Here is a 15,368-nt window from a genome sequence, read left to right as displayed (position 1 = left end):
CATGACTTTAGAAAGAGGGATCCATATATGACTAGTAGAGATAAAACTCTGTTCTGAACCACAAGTACCAGAAAATTACTGTTCCTACGGGTGAGGACAGCATAGTGGGGATAAGCAACAAGTTGAAGAAATGAGAAGTGTGTTGGAGTATTTGTCAATTGTCTTGTTTGTGATGATGGATTGGGAGGCATTACTTTATGGGCTTTATATTGAGAAAGGATGCATGGGTAGATAAGTTTATAATAGCTTAGCTTTAAGAACTTTAAAAGCATGAGAACCAGTCTACCATAACAAATCACAAATTGCGACTAAGACCCAATTCGTTGCTATTACAATGAACAAATTTACATTGGGGATTTCTCACAATGAAAAAAAATTACATAGACCCAATTCATTACTATTACAGTATTACATCTAATGTGAAGTGTTAATTCTCAGGTAACCTCTCTTCTTTTCTCTGCTGGGCCTTTGAGTTGTAGCTTGAAGAAATCCACCCAAGGTATGGATTCTTTCCTTTTGATTTTAGTGTTATTCATTGTTTTCTGTTAATATTGATTCATATCTATGAAAGCCTATCAAACCCTGCGGCTGCTCTGTTTTTAGAGCTTGATTCAGTGCCCATCGATACATGTATGAGGCTGGTTGAGCCTATTATACCATATCTATTACAGTATTCATGTTCTTGTTTACTTATTTTGTTTGAGTGAATGATATATTTGCTTGGTGTGGTTGTGGATGAGGCTGGTCATAACCTAAAGTACAGTAGTCTTTCCTTTGACTTTGATGATGAGGAAAGACAAGAGAAGTTACCATGAACTTTTCTTTGAATGCATTCCATGTGATGGAATTTAAAAGCCTTGGTCTAAAAGTCCTCATAGCCTCCATTCATCAATTATGCAACTGTTTCGCTATCATTTTTCATGAAAGTCTTGCTAATTAAAGCATTAAATGTAAAAATTTCCAAGTTAAACATGTGTAATATTTAACTTGCCAAATACCCAAACTAGCCAAATAATCAAACAAAGCAAGGATCCTAGACTAGGCTAGGGAAATCCTTACAGCCAAAGACACCCAGTTTTTTTAATATGAAATCCACCATATAGGAGCAAAACCTGAGCACAGTACTTTAGGAACAAATGGGCTCAAGAAAAGTGATTGGTGTTTAAAGTATAAATAATAGATGGGGTCAAGAAAAGTGATTGGTGCTTAATCTATTAATATAATTCTTGGGGTTTGCCTCACTTTTTAGAAACCTAACCTACCATTTATGATCAACAACCTAGTAATAGTCTCTAGGATCTTGTTGTTGAACAGTAACTTTGAGGAGAATTGAGAATCCCCACCTACTTTCTTCTAAAAGTCTAAATTCATTGGGTTTGAAGCCAAAAGACCCATTTTTTGGAGGATTTGAATCCACCATGAACCTTTCAGTGCTTTGATGAATCCTTCTTCCACCATATCCAAATTATATATATATTTTACATCTCTGTACATGCTAATAATATTTGTCTGGTCAACTTTCTTTTTCTTTGACTGAGTTCTTTCTTATAGATGAGAGAGAGAGAGAGAGAGAGAGAGAGAGAGAGAGAGAGAGTTATGTCCATAAGGTTATGAGAGAAACCTAGGATGTAAAAGGTGATGAGGTGAACATGAGAAGGAAATAGAAGCTTTGACTGATCTTCTTCCTATAAAGAATGAAACAGCAAGGGAGAAGAGGGATTCCCTTTAAGGCATCCTTTAAGGCATCCCCTTAACACAGTAAGAGCAAAATTATATATTTCCTTATTGAGGTTGGTGTTAGAAAAGGAAAGATATTGGGTCAATATTGGATATTGGACCCAATATTGGATTCCTTTAGCAATAAGGATCTTTCCTTGTTGGGAAAGATTGGATGGATAGTCAATTGAGTTCCAATAGAAAACTCAATATGCTTTGCGCTTGCGTGCTACCATTTTGGGAATGAGAGATGGGCAAATCTTATATTATACAAGAGATTGCCAAAAACTCAAGCCACAAGGAACCAAAAATCGTGGAGCACTCTCCCCCTCTCCTAGAACCGTCTCTTCCCCTCCCTCTCTTGGTGTTTGATCTTGGAGAAAATCCAAGGCATTGTGATCCTTGGAAGTGTGGAGGAGTTGGCTTGACTGTGCGGGGAACGCAAAGCTTAACATGGTCCGTGGAACGATCGTGAAAAGGCTATCATCGACTGGAGTTCTTGCATCTGTGAGGCTCTAGGTAATGATCAATCCCTGTATTGTTCTGTTTTGAATGACATCTCCCATCGATGTCTTTGATCTTGTTTTCGCTTCCGCTGGATCGCACTTTGATTGCTCACAGTGGCATCATAGCCTCGTTATCAATGGGAATGTTTTCAATTTTTTCATTAAATATGTGATGCTCTTAGATTTTTATTCAGTCTATTTAAAAAAAAAATTTGGGGGTTAGGATGCATGCGAGGAAGGGCCGCGGGCTTGCTGTCCTGACGCACGCCCTGCCTGCTGCACGCACCCCACCCCTTGCCACACCCCTCTGTCGTACGCCCCGGCTACCTGCCGCGTGCGCGCCCCACCTACCTGCTGCGTGCGATGGCCCCTGCCGCGCTTGTCGCGCACTGCTGGTGCCTTTTGTGCGCCCTGCGGTGTTGGTCTTCCCCTCTTTTTGGTTTTTCCTATGGCTACCTTGTGTAGCAGATTTCAAAACAAATTCTGGTTAAACTTTTGAGGGGAGATTTATTGGAGAAGATGGGTGGAGAGACTCCTTCCTTCAGCCACCTTCCCCAATAGGCATAATGGCTTATTTTAATTTTATGGCTTATTTAATTTAATTTTAAGCATGTATGTGTTCATATGATGGGGCCATGTGACATGACCATTGTGGCATAGGTTGTCATGGTAATGGTTATGTAATGCACATGATCATTGTGACATTGGTTGTTATGGTAATGGTCATGTGTTGCACATGATCATTGTGACATAGGTTGTCATGGCAATGGTTATGTGATGGGTGCATTGGATGCACATGATCATTATGACATTGGTTGTCATGGTAATGATGGTTTTATATGTTTTTGGCAATTTTCACATAAAAATATTGGAATATTTATTTTTGAGGACCATGGTTATGAGATTTAAAATTTACATGCATTAGATGGATGTGTGTGCTAGGCATGGCATGGATGTGGTTTAATATGTAAATCCTTCTTTATCCTCCAGGCAGTCCAAATTTGGTGGACTGGTTTCCTGATTTGTATTTGTATTGGTATTTGGAAAAGGTTGTAATAAGTTTTGAATTAGCTTAAATTATTTATTGTAACAGCTTGGAGATCGTGTTGAGATTGGGATCGTGTTTTTTATCGTGGATCAAGGATCTTGCCGGTTCGTTGGAGAGAAGATTAAAGGAGGGACTTGCTCACTTGAAGTGTCCAAGTTGATTGCAGTTTTGGATTAATTTCCTTGTAATAGTTAGTTGCATATGCATTATTATATAATTATTGCCATGTGTTGGAGTAACATATGAGGCTATGATTGCTCCCATCCATGTTATAATCAAAGTGAGTTTATGATGCATATGAACTCATGTTGACTAATGATGTTATCCCATAACCATTGGTGTTTATATTTTTCCTTGGATGGATGTGCTTTTATGTTTGTACATTGGATGTATGATTGTGTCTTTGTGCATTCCCGCTATCCCTTAATTTTAATACAAGTGTGATATGGGAAACCCTGGTTGGTGAGATTCCCATGGCCTTCCTTAGTTGGTAAGTGTAGAAATTTCATCGATCTATTCTTGTAGATGCCAATAGGATAATACTTGGATAGGTTGATCGATGAAATTGTCTGCACTCATCTCACATGTGATAGGTGGAGAGTGTGGTCAGTGGTACATGCACTATGATAGTAAGCATTAACTCACAAACACCATAATTCCCTCCAAAATTAAGGGTAAGCACTTGACTTGAGTGTGTGTCAGTCGATAGGAATGGGCATGACACTCAGGTGGCCAAATCACATTGAAAGTCTAAGTGACGAACAAAATGGTCCACTCAACCAACATGCGAATGACGAATTTCGATAGGCTAAGTCAGGAGTGTAAGGGTTGATAGTTTTCCAATTCACACCCTATAAGCTAGAGGGAAGCTTAGGGTGTGATTGACCATTAATTATTCTTACCCTAATTTTTCAATGGTTGTTGATCATGCTAATCGTCAATTTTGTATATCATGTAGATATAATAATGTCAACCCAAATCAACTATACCGCCTTCATTAAAGACCATATTTTGACCGGCCCAAACTATGTTGACTGGAGGAGGAACATTAAGTTACTCCTGTCTGTAGAAGGTCTGATGTTTGTCCTGGATGAAGAAGAACCTGAATTCCCCAATGAGGAAAACCCTAAATCTAAAGCGGTTTATGAGTTATTTCGTTAGAAAATCTCTAAAGCCAAACTCCTTGTGTTAAGTTCTCTGGAAAAGACCATCGCTGATTCTATCAAGGATTTATACTTGACAAAGGATATGATTTGGAAGATGAGCACTAGATTAAGCCATAAGAACCATTAGACTATTTTGTTTTCAATTATTTATTTATTTTTACCTGAAGCATGTAATTTATCCAAATTTGAAGGATATTGTTTTAAGTTTTCGAATTAACTTTGGATAAAGTATTCAGGTTATTGTAATAAAGATGGCTTCTTCCATTAATTGATTCTATTGTTTTGATTTTGGTTATGTGTTTGATAATTTTATAGATGTTAGTTATCCTCTTCTAAGAATATAATTGTTGGGGTGTAATGCCCATAGTTTAATTAGTAGTAGTATGTACTTTGGCTTGAGTGGCTAGATAACATAGCCAGACAGCGGATAGGACAAGCTAATGGAAGAAGGAATACTGGATAACCTTGACTTTAAGGACATGAGCACATGTGTTGACTGCATCAAGGGGAAGATGACTATTTTCACGAAGAAGGATGCTTCCCGATGTGATAGAGTTTTGGACCTTATCCACACAGACATAAGTGGACCCTTTCCAACTCCAACACTTGGGAACCAGCAGTACTTTATCACCTTCATTCATGACTTGTTGAGTTATGGGTAGGTTTTTCTGCTTAGTGATAAGTCAAGTATCTTGGATGCCTTTAAAATCTTTAAGGCTGAGGTAGAAGTTTTTCATTCCAGAAAGATCAAGTCTGGTAGATCTGATAGGGGTAGAGAGTATTATGGAAAAAGTGGTGATGCTGGTCAACACCTTGGGCCTTTTGCCAAGTTCTTACAGGAATATGGGATAGCTCCACAGTATTTTATGCCTGGAACTCCTCAGCAGAACGGGGTTGCCAAAAGAAGAAAGAGAACCCTGAAAGACATGGTAAGGTCAATGATGAGCAATTCCAGTTTGTCAGAATTTTATGGGGTGAGGCACTTAAAACTGCCACTCACATTCTCAACAGAGTACCAAGCAAGTCTACCCTGCATTCAGATTATGTCAGTTATCTGAATGAGTGCGATTATAATATGGGACAAGAGGAAGACCCAGTTACTTTTCTTCAGGCAGCCAACCGTAGATACTCTGACAAATGGTTGGAACCTATGAAGGATATAAAGACTTTTTTTGAATGGGGATCTGGCTGAGGAAGTCTATATGAGGCAGCCAGAAGGCTTTGAAGAAGAGGAGAAGGAACACATGATGTGTAGACTGAAGAAGTCTCTCTATGGATTGAAACAAGCTTCCAGGCAATGGTACTTGAAGTTCGATGAGGTTCTTTTGGTTTTTTTGAAAATATCATTGATAATTGCATCTATCTGAAGGTCAGTGGGAGTAGGTTCATCTTCCTAGTGCTATATATTGATGATATTCTATTGGCAAGCAGGAATATGACGCTGCTCCTGGAGACTAAGCGTTTTCTCTCAGAAAATTTTGAGATGAAGGATATGGGTGATAGTACTTATGTTCTTGGGATTGAGATTTGTCGTGACAGATGGGGAGGACTTCTTGGTCTGCCCCAGCGTGCATACATTAATAGAGTTATGAAGAGATTCAATATGTCCCAGTGTTTAGAGAGTGATACACCTATTAGTAAAAGGGACAAGTTGAATAAAGGACAGTGTCCGAGGAATGATGTTGAGAGGAACTCCATGAAGGATACGCCTTATGCTTCTGTTGTTGGGAGTTTGATGTATGCACAGGTTTGCACCTAGCCAGATATTGCTTTCGCAGTTGGTGTTCTTGGGAGGTTCCAGTCAGATGCAGGATTGGCACACTGGACTGCTGCCAAGAAGGTAATGCGTTACTTACAGAGGACAAAAGACTACAAGCTGGTTTTTAGTAGGAACGAGAATCTCGAGGTGGTTGGCTATTCTAATTCAGATTATAGTGGATGCACTGATGGCATGAAGTCCACTTCTGGCTACATCTTTTGATGGGAGGTGGAGCTATTTCTTGGAAGAGTGTCAAGTAGGCTATCATTGCCTCATCCACCATGCAGGCTGAGTTTGTGGCGCTTTTTGAAGCAACAAAGGAAGCTGTGTAGTTGAGGAATTTCATTTTTGAGCTGAACGTTGTCGATTCGATCTCCAGGCCCTTGAGGGTATGGTGTGATAACACCTCGGCGATTTGCTTCTCCAAGAACAACAAGAAGATAAGTAGCTAAAGCATATTGAGATCAAGTATCTTCTTGTCAGGGAGAAAGTCTGCAGCAAAGAGGTTGAGATTGAGCATATCTCGACGGAAAAGATGGTTGCTGATCCGCTCACCAAGGCTCTTGCTATGGGAGTCTTCAGGGGACATGTGTGCAACATGAGTGTTGTAGACTCTTTGGATGTATTTGGTTAGTGGGAGTTTTGTACCCATATGTCTTTTAGTGGGTGTTTTATAACCATGGTTTGAGCTTTATTATGACTCAGTTTGAGCTGTTTTATTTTCACTCTGTATTGGCTATTCAATTGATTATTTATATGATTGCTGGTCTTTGAGTGAATTATTTATTTCTGACATGTCATGGTTTATGTCGGTATTTAGTCAATGTTCATAGGCAGTATTTATGCCAAAGGTTATGGCGGTTAGCCATGGGTGGTATGCCAAAGTCTGGTATTGACCAAAGTCATGGGCGGTTTGCCAAAGTTATGGGCGGTTTGCCAGAGTAATGGTTAATATCAAAGTTTACTATCTGTGAGGTTTTCAAGATAGTCTGATCTCCGATCAAGAATGGCAAGGAAAGAACACTGTATGTGATCACAAATTGTGTTCATTACCTTGCCTATAACCCAATGAGATTTGTATTAATGAGTTGGTTGCATTCGTGATAGTCAGATAGTGGTATGTCGTTTGTTGAGACATATTTTCTGCTGATATTCGTTGTGAGCAGTTTATTAGCATATCAAAGATGTTACAAGTGATGGAATAGTATGAGATTTATTATGGCCTATACCAATAAAGAGATAGTTATAATAATTTGGCCCAAGTGGGAGATTGTTGGGTTTTGGGCCCAATTATTATGACTTGATCTATTGGGCCCATATTAATCACTTAAAGGGGATTTAACCCAGACCGTCAATTGTGGGGATGGATTAGGTCTGGGGTTTATTTATAGCAACCTTGGGTCCCTGCCATCTCCCAATTCAATTTTGTGACTTTACTCACGGAGTTATAGAGGGAAATTATTGGTTGGGAAAGATGGGAGAAACCTTATGGTGGGTTAGAGCGTGTGGCTGTTAATCACAAGGTAAAGCTTGGATCTACATCAAACGATTGGAGAGGTATGAGCATTGTTTCACCTTCTACTACTGTCATTGATGTTGTATTCTAGCCATGTGAAGCATAAAGATCATGATAATGATCTAGATCTAACATAAACCAGTCGCAAAACGTACCTAGGATGAGAAAAGGAGGAAAATTTCTCATGCCCAAGATGACTCTGTGCTGGATTCCTTCTCCTCTGATCAACTGCTAGAGTTATTGATGGTGATTGATTCAAAGTTGGAGCAAGGTTCTAAAACTCGGGTTTCGACAAGGTTTTGACCAGCCAGAAATCGAGTTCGTCTTGGTTTCGACTATATTTCGGTTGAAACTTGGGATTTTTTCCCATTGATGGGGAAACCAAGGTTTCGACCCAAAAACTAAGTTTTTTAGGTTTGATTTTTTGCAGGTTGCCTATTTGTCACATTTTGAACACAATCCACGAATTACATTCACCAAAAAATCACTGAAAATGATACTTGTGATTATTGACCCAAGTTTACTAACGTATGATACGATATAGACACTAAAGTGGTATTATAAATCTATAATTAGTTCACATAATTGTACAGTACTTGAACCCTGAATAATACATTGAATCCAAATAAAAACATTAAGATGCCCCTCTTCAATTCCATGCTGAGTTTGTTGGTGGGTCTAATCCACGAGCAGCATACCACTGAAGATTGCGAAACCGTTCCTCTGGATGCACGACATACGTATCCCATGACATGTTATGAGACCAATTGATCTAGTAGTCCATTACTGCCCAATGATAAGCCCCATCATCAACTTGGTCTGATAGTTCATTACTGCCAATGACATGTTTGCGATTGTCTTGCTTGTTGCTTTCGTCGATCCCATATATTGGCCATCTTGTGCGATTACGTTTTAACAATCTAGAAATCAGATTCTTTTTGTTTTTTGATAAATTGTTACAGTGATTTATTGACTCTTCTTCCCAAATGATAACTAGGTTTAATTTATGAACCACTTCAATAATTTGTTTGGGTCATGATTAATACCAAGTGTTTTTTTCCCTAATTCAGAAAGTTTTTCTTTTTTAGTCATGTAAGAACATATGACAACCAGATAGAAATATGGAGTATAGAGTTGTTGCCATTGCAATGAAGAAACTTTAAAGGTTCTTTAGTGAACTCATTTTTTGTCATATCTATCCTCTTAAAGCGTCAAGTACAGACATTTGAAGAAAGAAATTCAACAGATAATAAATCAAAGAATCACATTCTGTTGCTTGAATTTGGGATCAATCATTAAATGCAAAACCACTTTTATTACAAAATCCTCAAGAAAAAGTATAATATGTTTCGACCGTTTAAACCAAGGAAAAAGTATATCAATTGGCGCTAGTTTCGACCGTCTCAATTGAAACCAACACCTAATCAAAATAGTCGAAACCAGGTCGAATTACGGGATTTTTAAAAGTTTCACTCCAACTCGTCTCAGAACCTGTCAAAATCGAGACAATTCGACGGTTTTGATACGTTTCGATTGAGTTTACGGTCCCTGAGTTGGAGAACGTAAATGAGAAGATGAGAGAGGCAAGCTTCGCCCTTGCCCAAAACGGTTGCGTTGACATATTTCACTGTGGCACACTTCCACCGATCGATTTGGGTCCACCGCTGCACGTGCTCTTGGAGTTGCAAGAGGAGAAGCGAGATCAGTGGGGCATCTCCTCCAATGCAATAGATACGATGATTAGATTCCTAAAAGATCTAGAAAATGGAGTCCCTTTCACCACCATGATTGGTTGGACCCATCCAGCATCCCAACCCTGTTCTTATGATTCCATGCATGGTTCTTTCATTATGGGACTTGAAGAAGGAGAGAAGATCAGAGGAGGAGCTATCTAGCAGTGACATTGAAGTCACTTGCCCTGTTCTTGCGACTCCATTGAAGCCAATTTTTTTTTTTCATTTTTTAGTTCTTTTAGCATGTGATTGGTTTAAATGAACATTATTGACTGTAAAATTCTAAATTGCTAATCAATGGGAGGAACTCATCACCCTCTCAAGTAGAGTACATTGTGGAATGGTTTTTAGTTTGTCTGTTGGGTGTGTGTTGTTATTAATTTCTTTGATTCTTTTAGGGAGAAGGAGATTCAATTACCATGTTCACAAGAAGGTCATAGCATTAATTATGGTCTTTTTCAACAGATTTCCTTCTCTGTATGAAAGATAAGGGATAGACAGTGAATTGAAGGAGAGTAATTGGAGTGTACCCTTTCAATGGCTAACCTGAGAACTTATTCATTGTTCCTGTTGAAGTATTGTTCACATGACACTATTCACATGAACAGTGATTTGGTTGATATGTGTATCTTTTATTTTCCTAGTCCTAGTTGGAGTCTTAGTTTCTAATCATGTCAAGTCCTAATTCTACTGTGAGTTGTTAGTCTTAGTTTCAGTTTGAGTTGTTAGTTCTAGTTCTTTTCCTATTGTAACTTGGAATCCTATCATGATTAGGAATTCCTAATCTGATTAGGAGTTCCCCTTTCTAATGTAATTTGAGATTATAAATACAAGCATTATGAGGGAGGCTGATTAATTTAACTGTTATCTCTTCTACCTCATCTTCTTCTCTTTCTCTCTTCTTCCTCCATTCTCGGTTCTGGTTTTCTTCATCTATACTTTGTAACATGGTATCAGAGCATTAACCAATACCTGATTCTATCCTTGATTTCAGCTGGTTTGAGAGTCGTTTCAAGGTTCACTGGTTTGAGGTGAAACCCCAGTTCATAAAAAAAAAAAAAGAACTAGGGTTTCGTATGTTGAAGACTGAAGTATTGTATGAAGAATCATACCTGATCGATTGACTCAGCTACTTTGAAGTTTTTCCTCTGTTTTTGCTTCTGCTGGTTGCTATTGTGCATGCCTTTTGCTGCTACTACTATACTGGTTTCCTCCTCTGGTTCACGCTGGAGATTTCTAGATACGATTCTTAGTTTCCGCTGCGCGACTGCCAAGGATGAAGACAACCTTCTCTTTCATGATATGGTCGATATCTACTTTTGCCTTGGTAGTATTTGGTGGTTCAATCTTCGAGTGAGAATAATTTCTGGGTTCTTGTGATTTGATGCGTTTTTCATAGTCTCTATTTGATATGCTCCTTTACGGTACTGCTATGGTTCTTTGATTTGTTGCTTCGATTGCTTGTGAGATTTGTTGTGGTTCTCGATTGCAAGCACATCAATCGAGCTTTTTTGCTGGTTGGACACCTATTTTCTGTTGTCGATTTGCTTGGTTGGTTCCGCTCCTGCAGCTTGGTGCTAAAGATGGCGATGTTGGTTGTTTTCTGATTCTTCGAATTGGTTTCGTCACTGTCGATCAATTGTTGTTGGTTTGTTGTTATCATTAACATTATTGATTTTCATGTTTACCCTTATCTTTATCATTATTCCCCTACCTTTTGTCCTCATTACCTTTGGTCTCATGCCCCTAGGTTATCCACTATTGCCCCTACACTTTACTTTTATGGTTTTACCCAATCTTCTCAAGTTACTTACAAGTTACCCTTATTTTTTTTATTATTCCAATTTTACGTCTCCTCTTGCTTTATTATTACTCCTTATCCTTATTTCACTTTCACGTTTACCCTTTGCCTTGCTTTTGTTTTACTCGGATTTCATCTAAATTACTGCCATGCCCTTCCCTTTTCACATTGAAATAATTACGGTTCTACTGTTACCCCTTGCTATTGCCACCTGTGTACTTGGGTGGGTCCACGCCGAACCCAATTGGGTATTTTGACAACCCAGTTTTTGCATTACTTGGGGAATGCATAAGTGAGGGGAGATTGGAAATTATTTATTGGGATCTTGTTGCAGCGCTACTCATGATTATTGGATTTTCTGTGATGTTGATTATTGGTGGTCATTATTTGTCCACGTGTTATGTTACACGTGAGGGGAGATTGGAGCTAATGGATGGTGATTCTTATTGTTGCTTGATTGGAGACCATTATTGATTGGGAGATTCTTAATCTGGACGTACTCAAGTCATCAGCTCGTATCAACAGGATATTACCAGTGGGCCATAGCAACCTTATACTACACATTACCAGTGGGTCGTAGCAACCTTATGCTACAAATTACCAGTGGGCCGTGGCAACCTTATGCTACACATTACCAGTAGCTTGTAGCAACCTTATGCTACAATCGTGGTTTTTGATAGTAAGGCTTTATGCCCTTTTGCCCCTGTGTGGGCTTTGATATTACGGCTTTATGCTTTTGTGCCCCTTTTGTGTGCTTAATGCACGGGGTTTGTGTGATTGTGCCCCTTTTGTGTGCGGGGTCTTCTTCTTTGAAGATTTACTACTTGCCTTCTTTGTGAAAGGTCTGTGGTGTTACTACTGCTGCCCTGTTGTTCTGGCATTCAAGAGGTTTTCTCTACTGCCTATTTTGTTGATCGTTGTTGGTTGGGTTTCTTCGCCGCAAATTTGTTTTCTAACTGGTGCTACTGATGACTACTATGATATGACCTGATGAAGTTTTCTCCAAGGTTCTACACTGATGTTCGTGATGCTTCTCCAACGTGCATGTTTTTCAAGGCTCTATTTGGACCTGCTTTTCGTCGAAGTTGTTCCTAGCTGGGTCTAGGTGATTTGTACGCTCCAGCTTGAGGGGGGAGTGTTGAAGTATTGTTCACATGAACAGTGATTTGGTTGATATGTGTGTCTTTTATTTTCCTAGTCCTAGTTGGAGTCCTAGTTTCTAATCATGTCAAGTCCTAATTCTACTGAGTTGTTAGTTCTAGTTCTTTTCCTATTGTAACTTGGAATCCTATCATGATTAGGAATTCCTAATCTGATTAGGAGTTCCCCTTTCTATTGTAACTTGAGATTATAAATACGAGCATTATGAGGGAGGCTGATTAATTTCATTGTTATCTCCTCTTCCTCATCTTCTTCTCTTTCTCTCTTCTTCCTCCATTCTCGGTTCTGGTTTTCTTCATCTATACTTTGTAACAGTTCCTAATCAATTTTCTGTTTATCTTCTCAAGTACTCTCAATGATTTTTTTGCTGCTGCAGCTACAGAGAAGGAGGTAAAACATTTATCATAATCTTGTTTCAGTTGTAATTTCACATTGGTTCATTATATAGAAAATCACTTTGGTGGGCTGGGCAACCATGATTCAATTGGCCATATGGGCATTGGAGGTGCCCCTGGTTTATTTTCTTCTTTTCATGTTTTTTGTTTCAGTCGTTATTGCCTTTTATGGGGTGGTCTGTGTCTCGGCACAGGACGCACACTCCCCTTTCTGCCATTAAAGCTTCACCTATTTCTGTTATCTTATTTGACAAGAACCTTCTTTTTTCTTGAGAATATTACACTAGAGCTGAAACACCTTCTATAATGTTGAAGAATAACTCGAGCAAAATCAAAACATTTCATTTATATAAGTGAAATATGCCCATTTTGGGTTAAGAATAACTCAATTTTATAGGAGAATTGGGGGAAAATAAGGCTATTATCTATAACAGAAATGTAAAAATGTGGCTACTAAAAACATATATGATTTATTATGGACAAGATGGATGGTTCCTCATCACAGTAAATAGGTTTAACATAATCTACTAACTGAAATATTATAAATAAAATAAACAATTTCTATACACCCTTACACTGTTCATCTTGTATTTTCAAAAAAGGAGAAGAGGGAAAAAATGATACAAGAATTAAATCTTCTTAAAACACAATCCATAGATTAATAATTATCAGTATAAATCCGAGAATTATTGTCCACCGTCGTCCAGCAAGTGCTGTTAAGCCATTTGATCCATTGCAGGTGAGTTTGTGATCATGAAATATGCAAACCTTATCCTTCCTGCAATTAAGTACCACAAAATATTTAGTATTTTAAATTTTTAAAGCAATACTCCAAGGCAATATTTCAAAGAATATTAAGGCAGTGTTTGATATGCATTCTATCTCAATATCGCCTTCTCAGATGATAAAAATAGTTGTTTTTATAGTTCGAGAATGAGAAATCAACCTAAAATGCATTCCAAGAATGCATACAAGACACAGCTTAAGATTTTAGATGAATACTTTTTACTGAAAGTTAAAACTGTCTTCAGCTCATAGGGACTAGTCATATACAGATTTGGACCAGGAGGAGCCGGTCTAGCCAATCTGTGGGTCAAGTTGAACCATTGACCAGATATGAGACTTGGTCCCTTGTACAGTCCAATGAACCAAATGGTTTTACAATATTGTCCACAAAGTGTTTGAATAAAAAACCATACTTCCTAGCAAATAAAACTGGAAATTAACTATCATATTGTTGAGAAACTGAATCACTCACCTTGATGAGCAGAAGATGATGAGGTAGTCAGATGCTGAGCAAGTAAAAACACTGGTTGGATCATCATATGCATAACTATAAGCAGCAGGACAAGCCTGTTTAAACCTCTTGGAGTAATAAGTAGGCTGGCATGTCACTGGGTTCCCATAGTTACCATTACAACAGTATTGATCAGTACCAAATACATCACAAGCACTCCGGCAACCGATAATTTTCTTGCCGGATTTAACGGCGAGTTCTAGTGGGCAATAGGGTCTCAAATCACCATCACAACCCGCAACAGTGCAGTTCCCTTTACCATTTAACGGTTTAACGACGACCGGTAAATTGAATCCATCGACAAGGCTAACATCGTAATAATCGATAGATGCAAGTGTAAATTCAGCAAGTGAGACTGGTGTTTTGCCTGAAGCTATGCATTTGATTGAATTGCCACAGCTACCAGTTTGGCAAGAGCCATTGCCATTTTCATCAAAATTACAACCGGTTCGACCCCATATCCGACCAGACCATCCAACCGGAGCATTAAAGACAGTAGATTGGCCTGATTTTAGAGCAAATCCGTCACCACCAAAATTCTCCCCATAGATCCCAGGCCAAATTGTGTCTTTGCAATCGTTTACTATGGTGAAAGCTCTTGATGATTCAATCAATTTTGCTCCTACCCACCAAAATCAAATAAAACACCCAATAAAATTACATATAATTATTTAAATTAAGGCTCACCGATTGTGTTAAATAAAAACTTTAAGATTAAGATTAGAAAGAGTAGTACCTGATGTAACCATAATTATCACTAACACCACAATTGAAAGTAATCTCATAAATGGAGCCATCATCCCTAGGCTGTAGCTACTACTTGGTAGGCCTTTTTAGGTTGCAAGGTGAGACATAGAAAGAGAAAGATGAGTGCCTGAATGGGATATAAAGAAGAGGGGATGGAGAAGAAGAATACGTGTGGGAGAGAGTGAATCAAACAAACTACCCGTCCAAAGAAAAAAATCTACTGAGCTACCTTACTTGCATGGTCAGATATACAATTCCTCTGGAAACCATTTCAGGTTACAAGTTCTTCTTTGTTTCCCAAACTAAGCTACATGGCTACTTTTTCAATCGGGTATCAGACTAATTAAGCTTGATGAATCAATCAACTTTGTGCACATGATCGGAACGGAATCAGAATCGGTCTCCAAGAACGCTAGAATCAGTCCTCAGATCCAAAAACAAGGAATTTTTAGGGTTTTTGTGTATGAATCGGCCATTTTGGGTTGGAATCGGGATCGAATCACGGAATCGAAATATTCACTGA

At 38.6% G+C, this 15,368-nt stretch overlaps 1 protein-coding gene across 1 annotated transcript; it reads right to left on the bottom strand.

The window, feature by feature from the left end:
- Positions 1-13,389: 13,389 nt before the first annotated feature.
- On the bottom strand, positions 13,390-14,909 carry LOC122662130 (pathogenesis-related thaumatin-like protein 3.5). The gene is made up of 3 exons (XM_043857695.1): positions 14,835-14,909; positions 14,060-14,720; positions 13,390-13,579 (listed from the first exon to the last, which is right to left on the bottom strand). Exons 1-3 carry the CDS (start codon positions 14,896-14,898, stop codon positions 13,441-13,443), a joined length of 864 nt encoding a protein of 287 aa, XP_043713630.1. The 5' UTR covers positions 14,899-14,909; the 3' UTR covers positions 13,390-13,440.
- Positions 14,910-15,368: the final 459 nt, after the last annotated feature.

This window comes from Telopea speciosissima, chromosome 5 (genome assembly GCF_018873765.1).
Source record: "Telopea speciosissima isolate NSW1024214 ecotype Mountain lineage chromosome 5, Tspe_v1, whole genome shotgun sequence".
In the NCBI taxonomy this organism is placed as follows: domain Eukaryota; kingdom Viridiplantae; phylum Streptophyta; class Magnoliopsida; order Proteales; family Proteaceae; genus Telopea; species Telopea speciosissima.
This window is presented reverse-complemented; position numbering and strand designations above follow the sequence as displayed.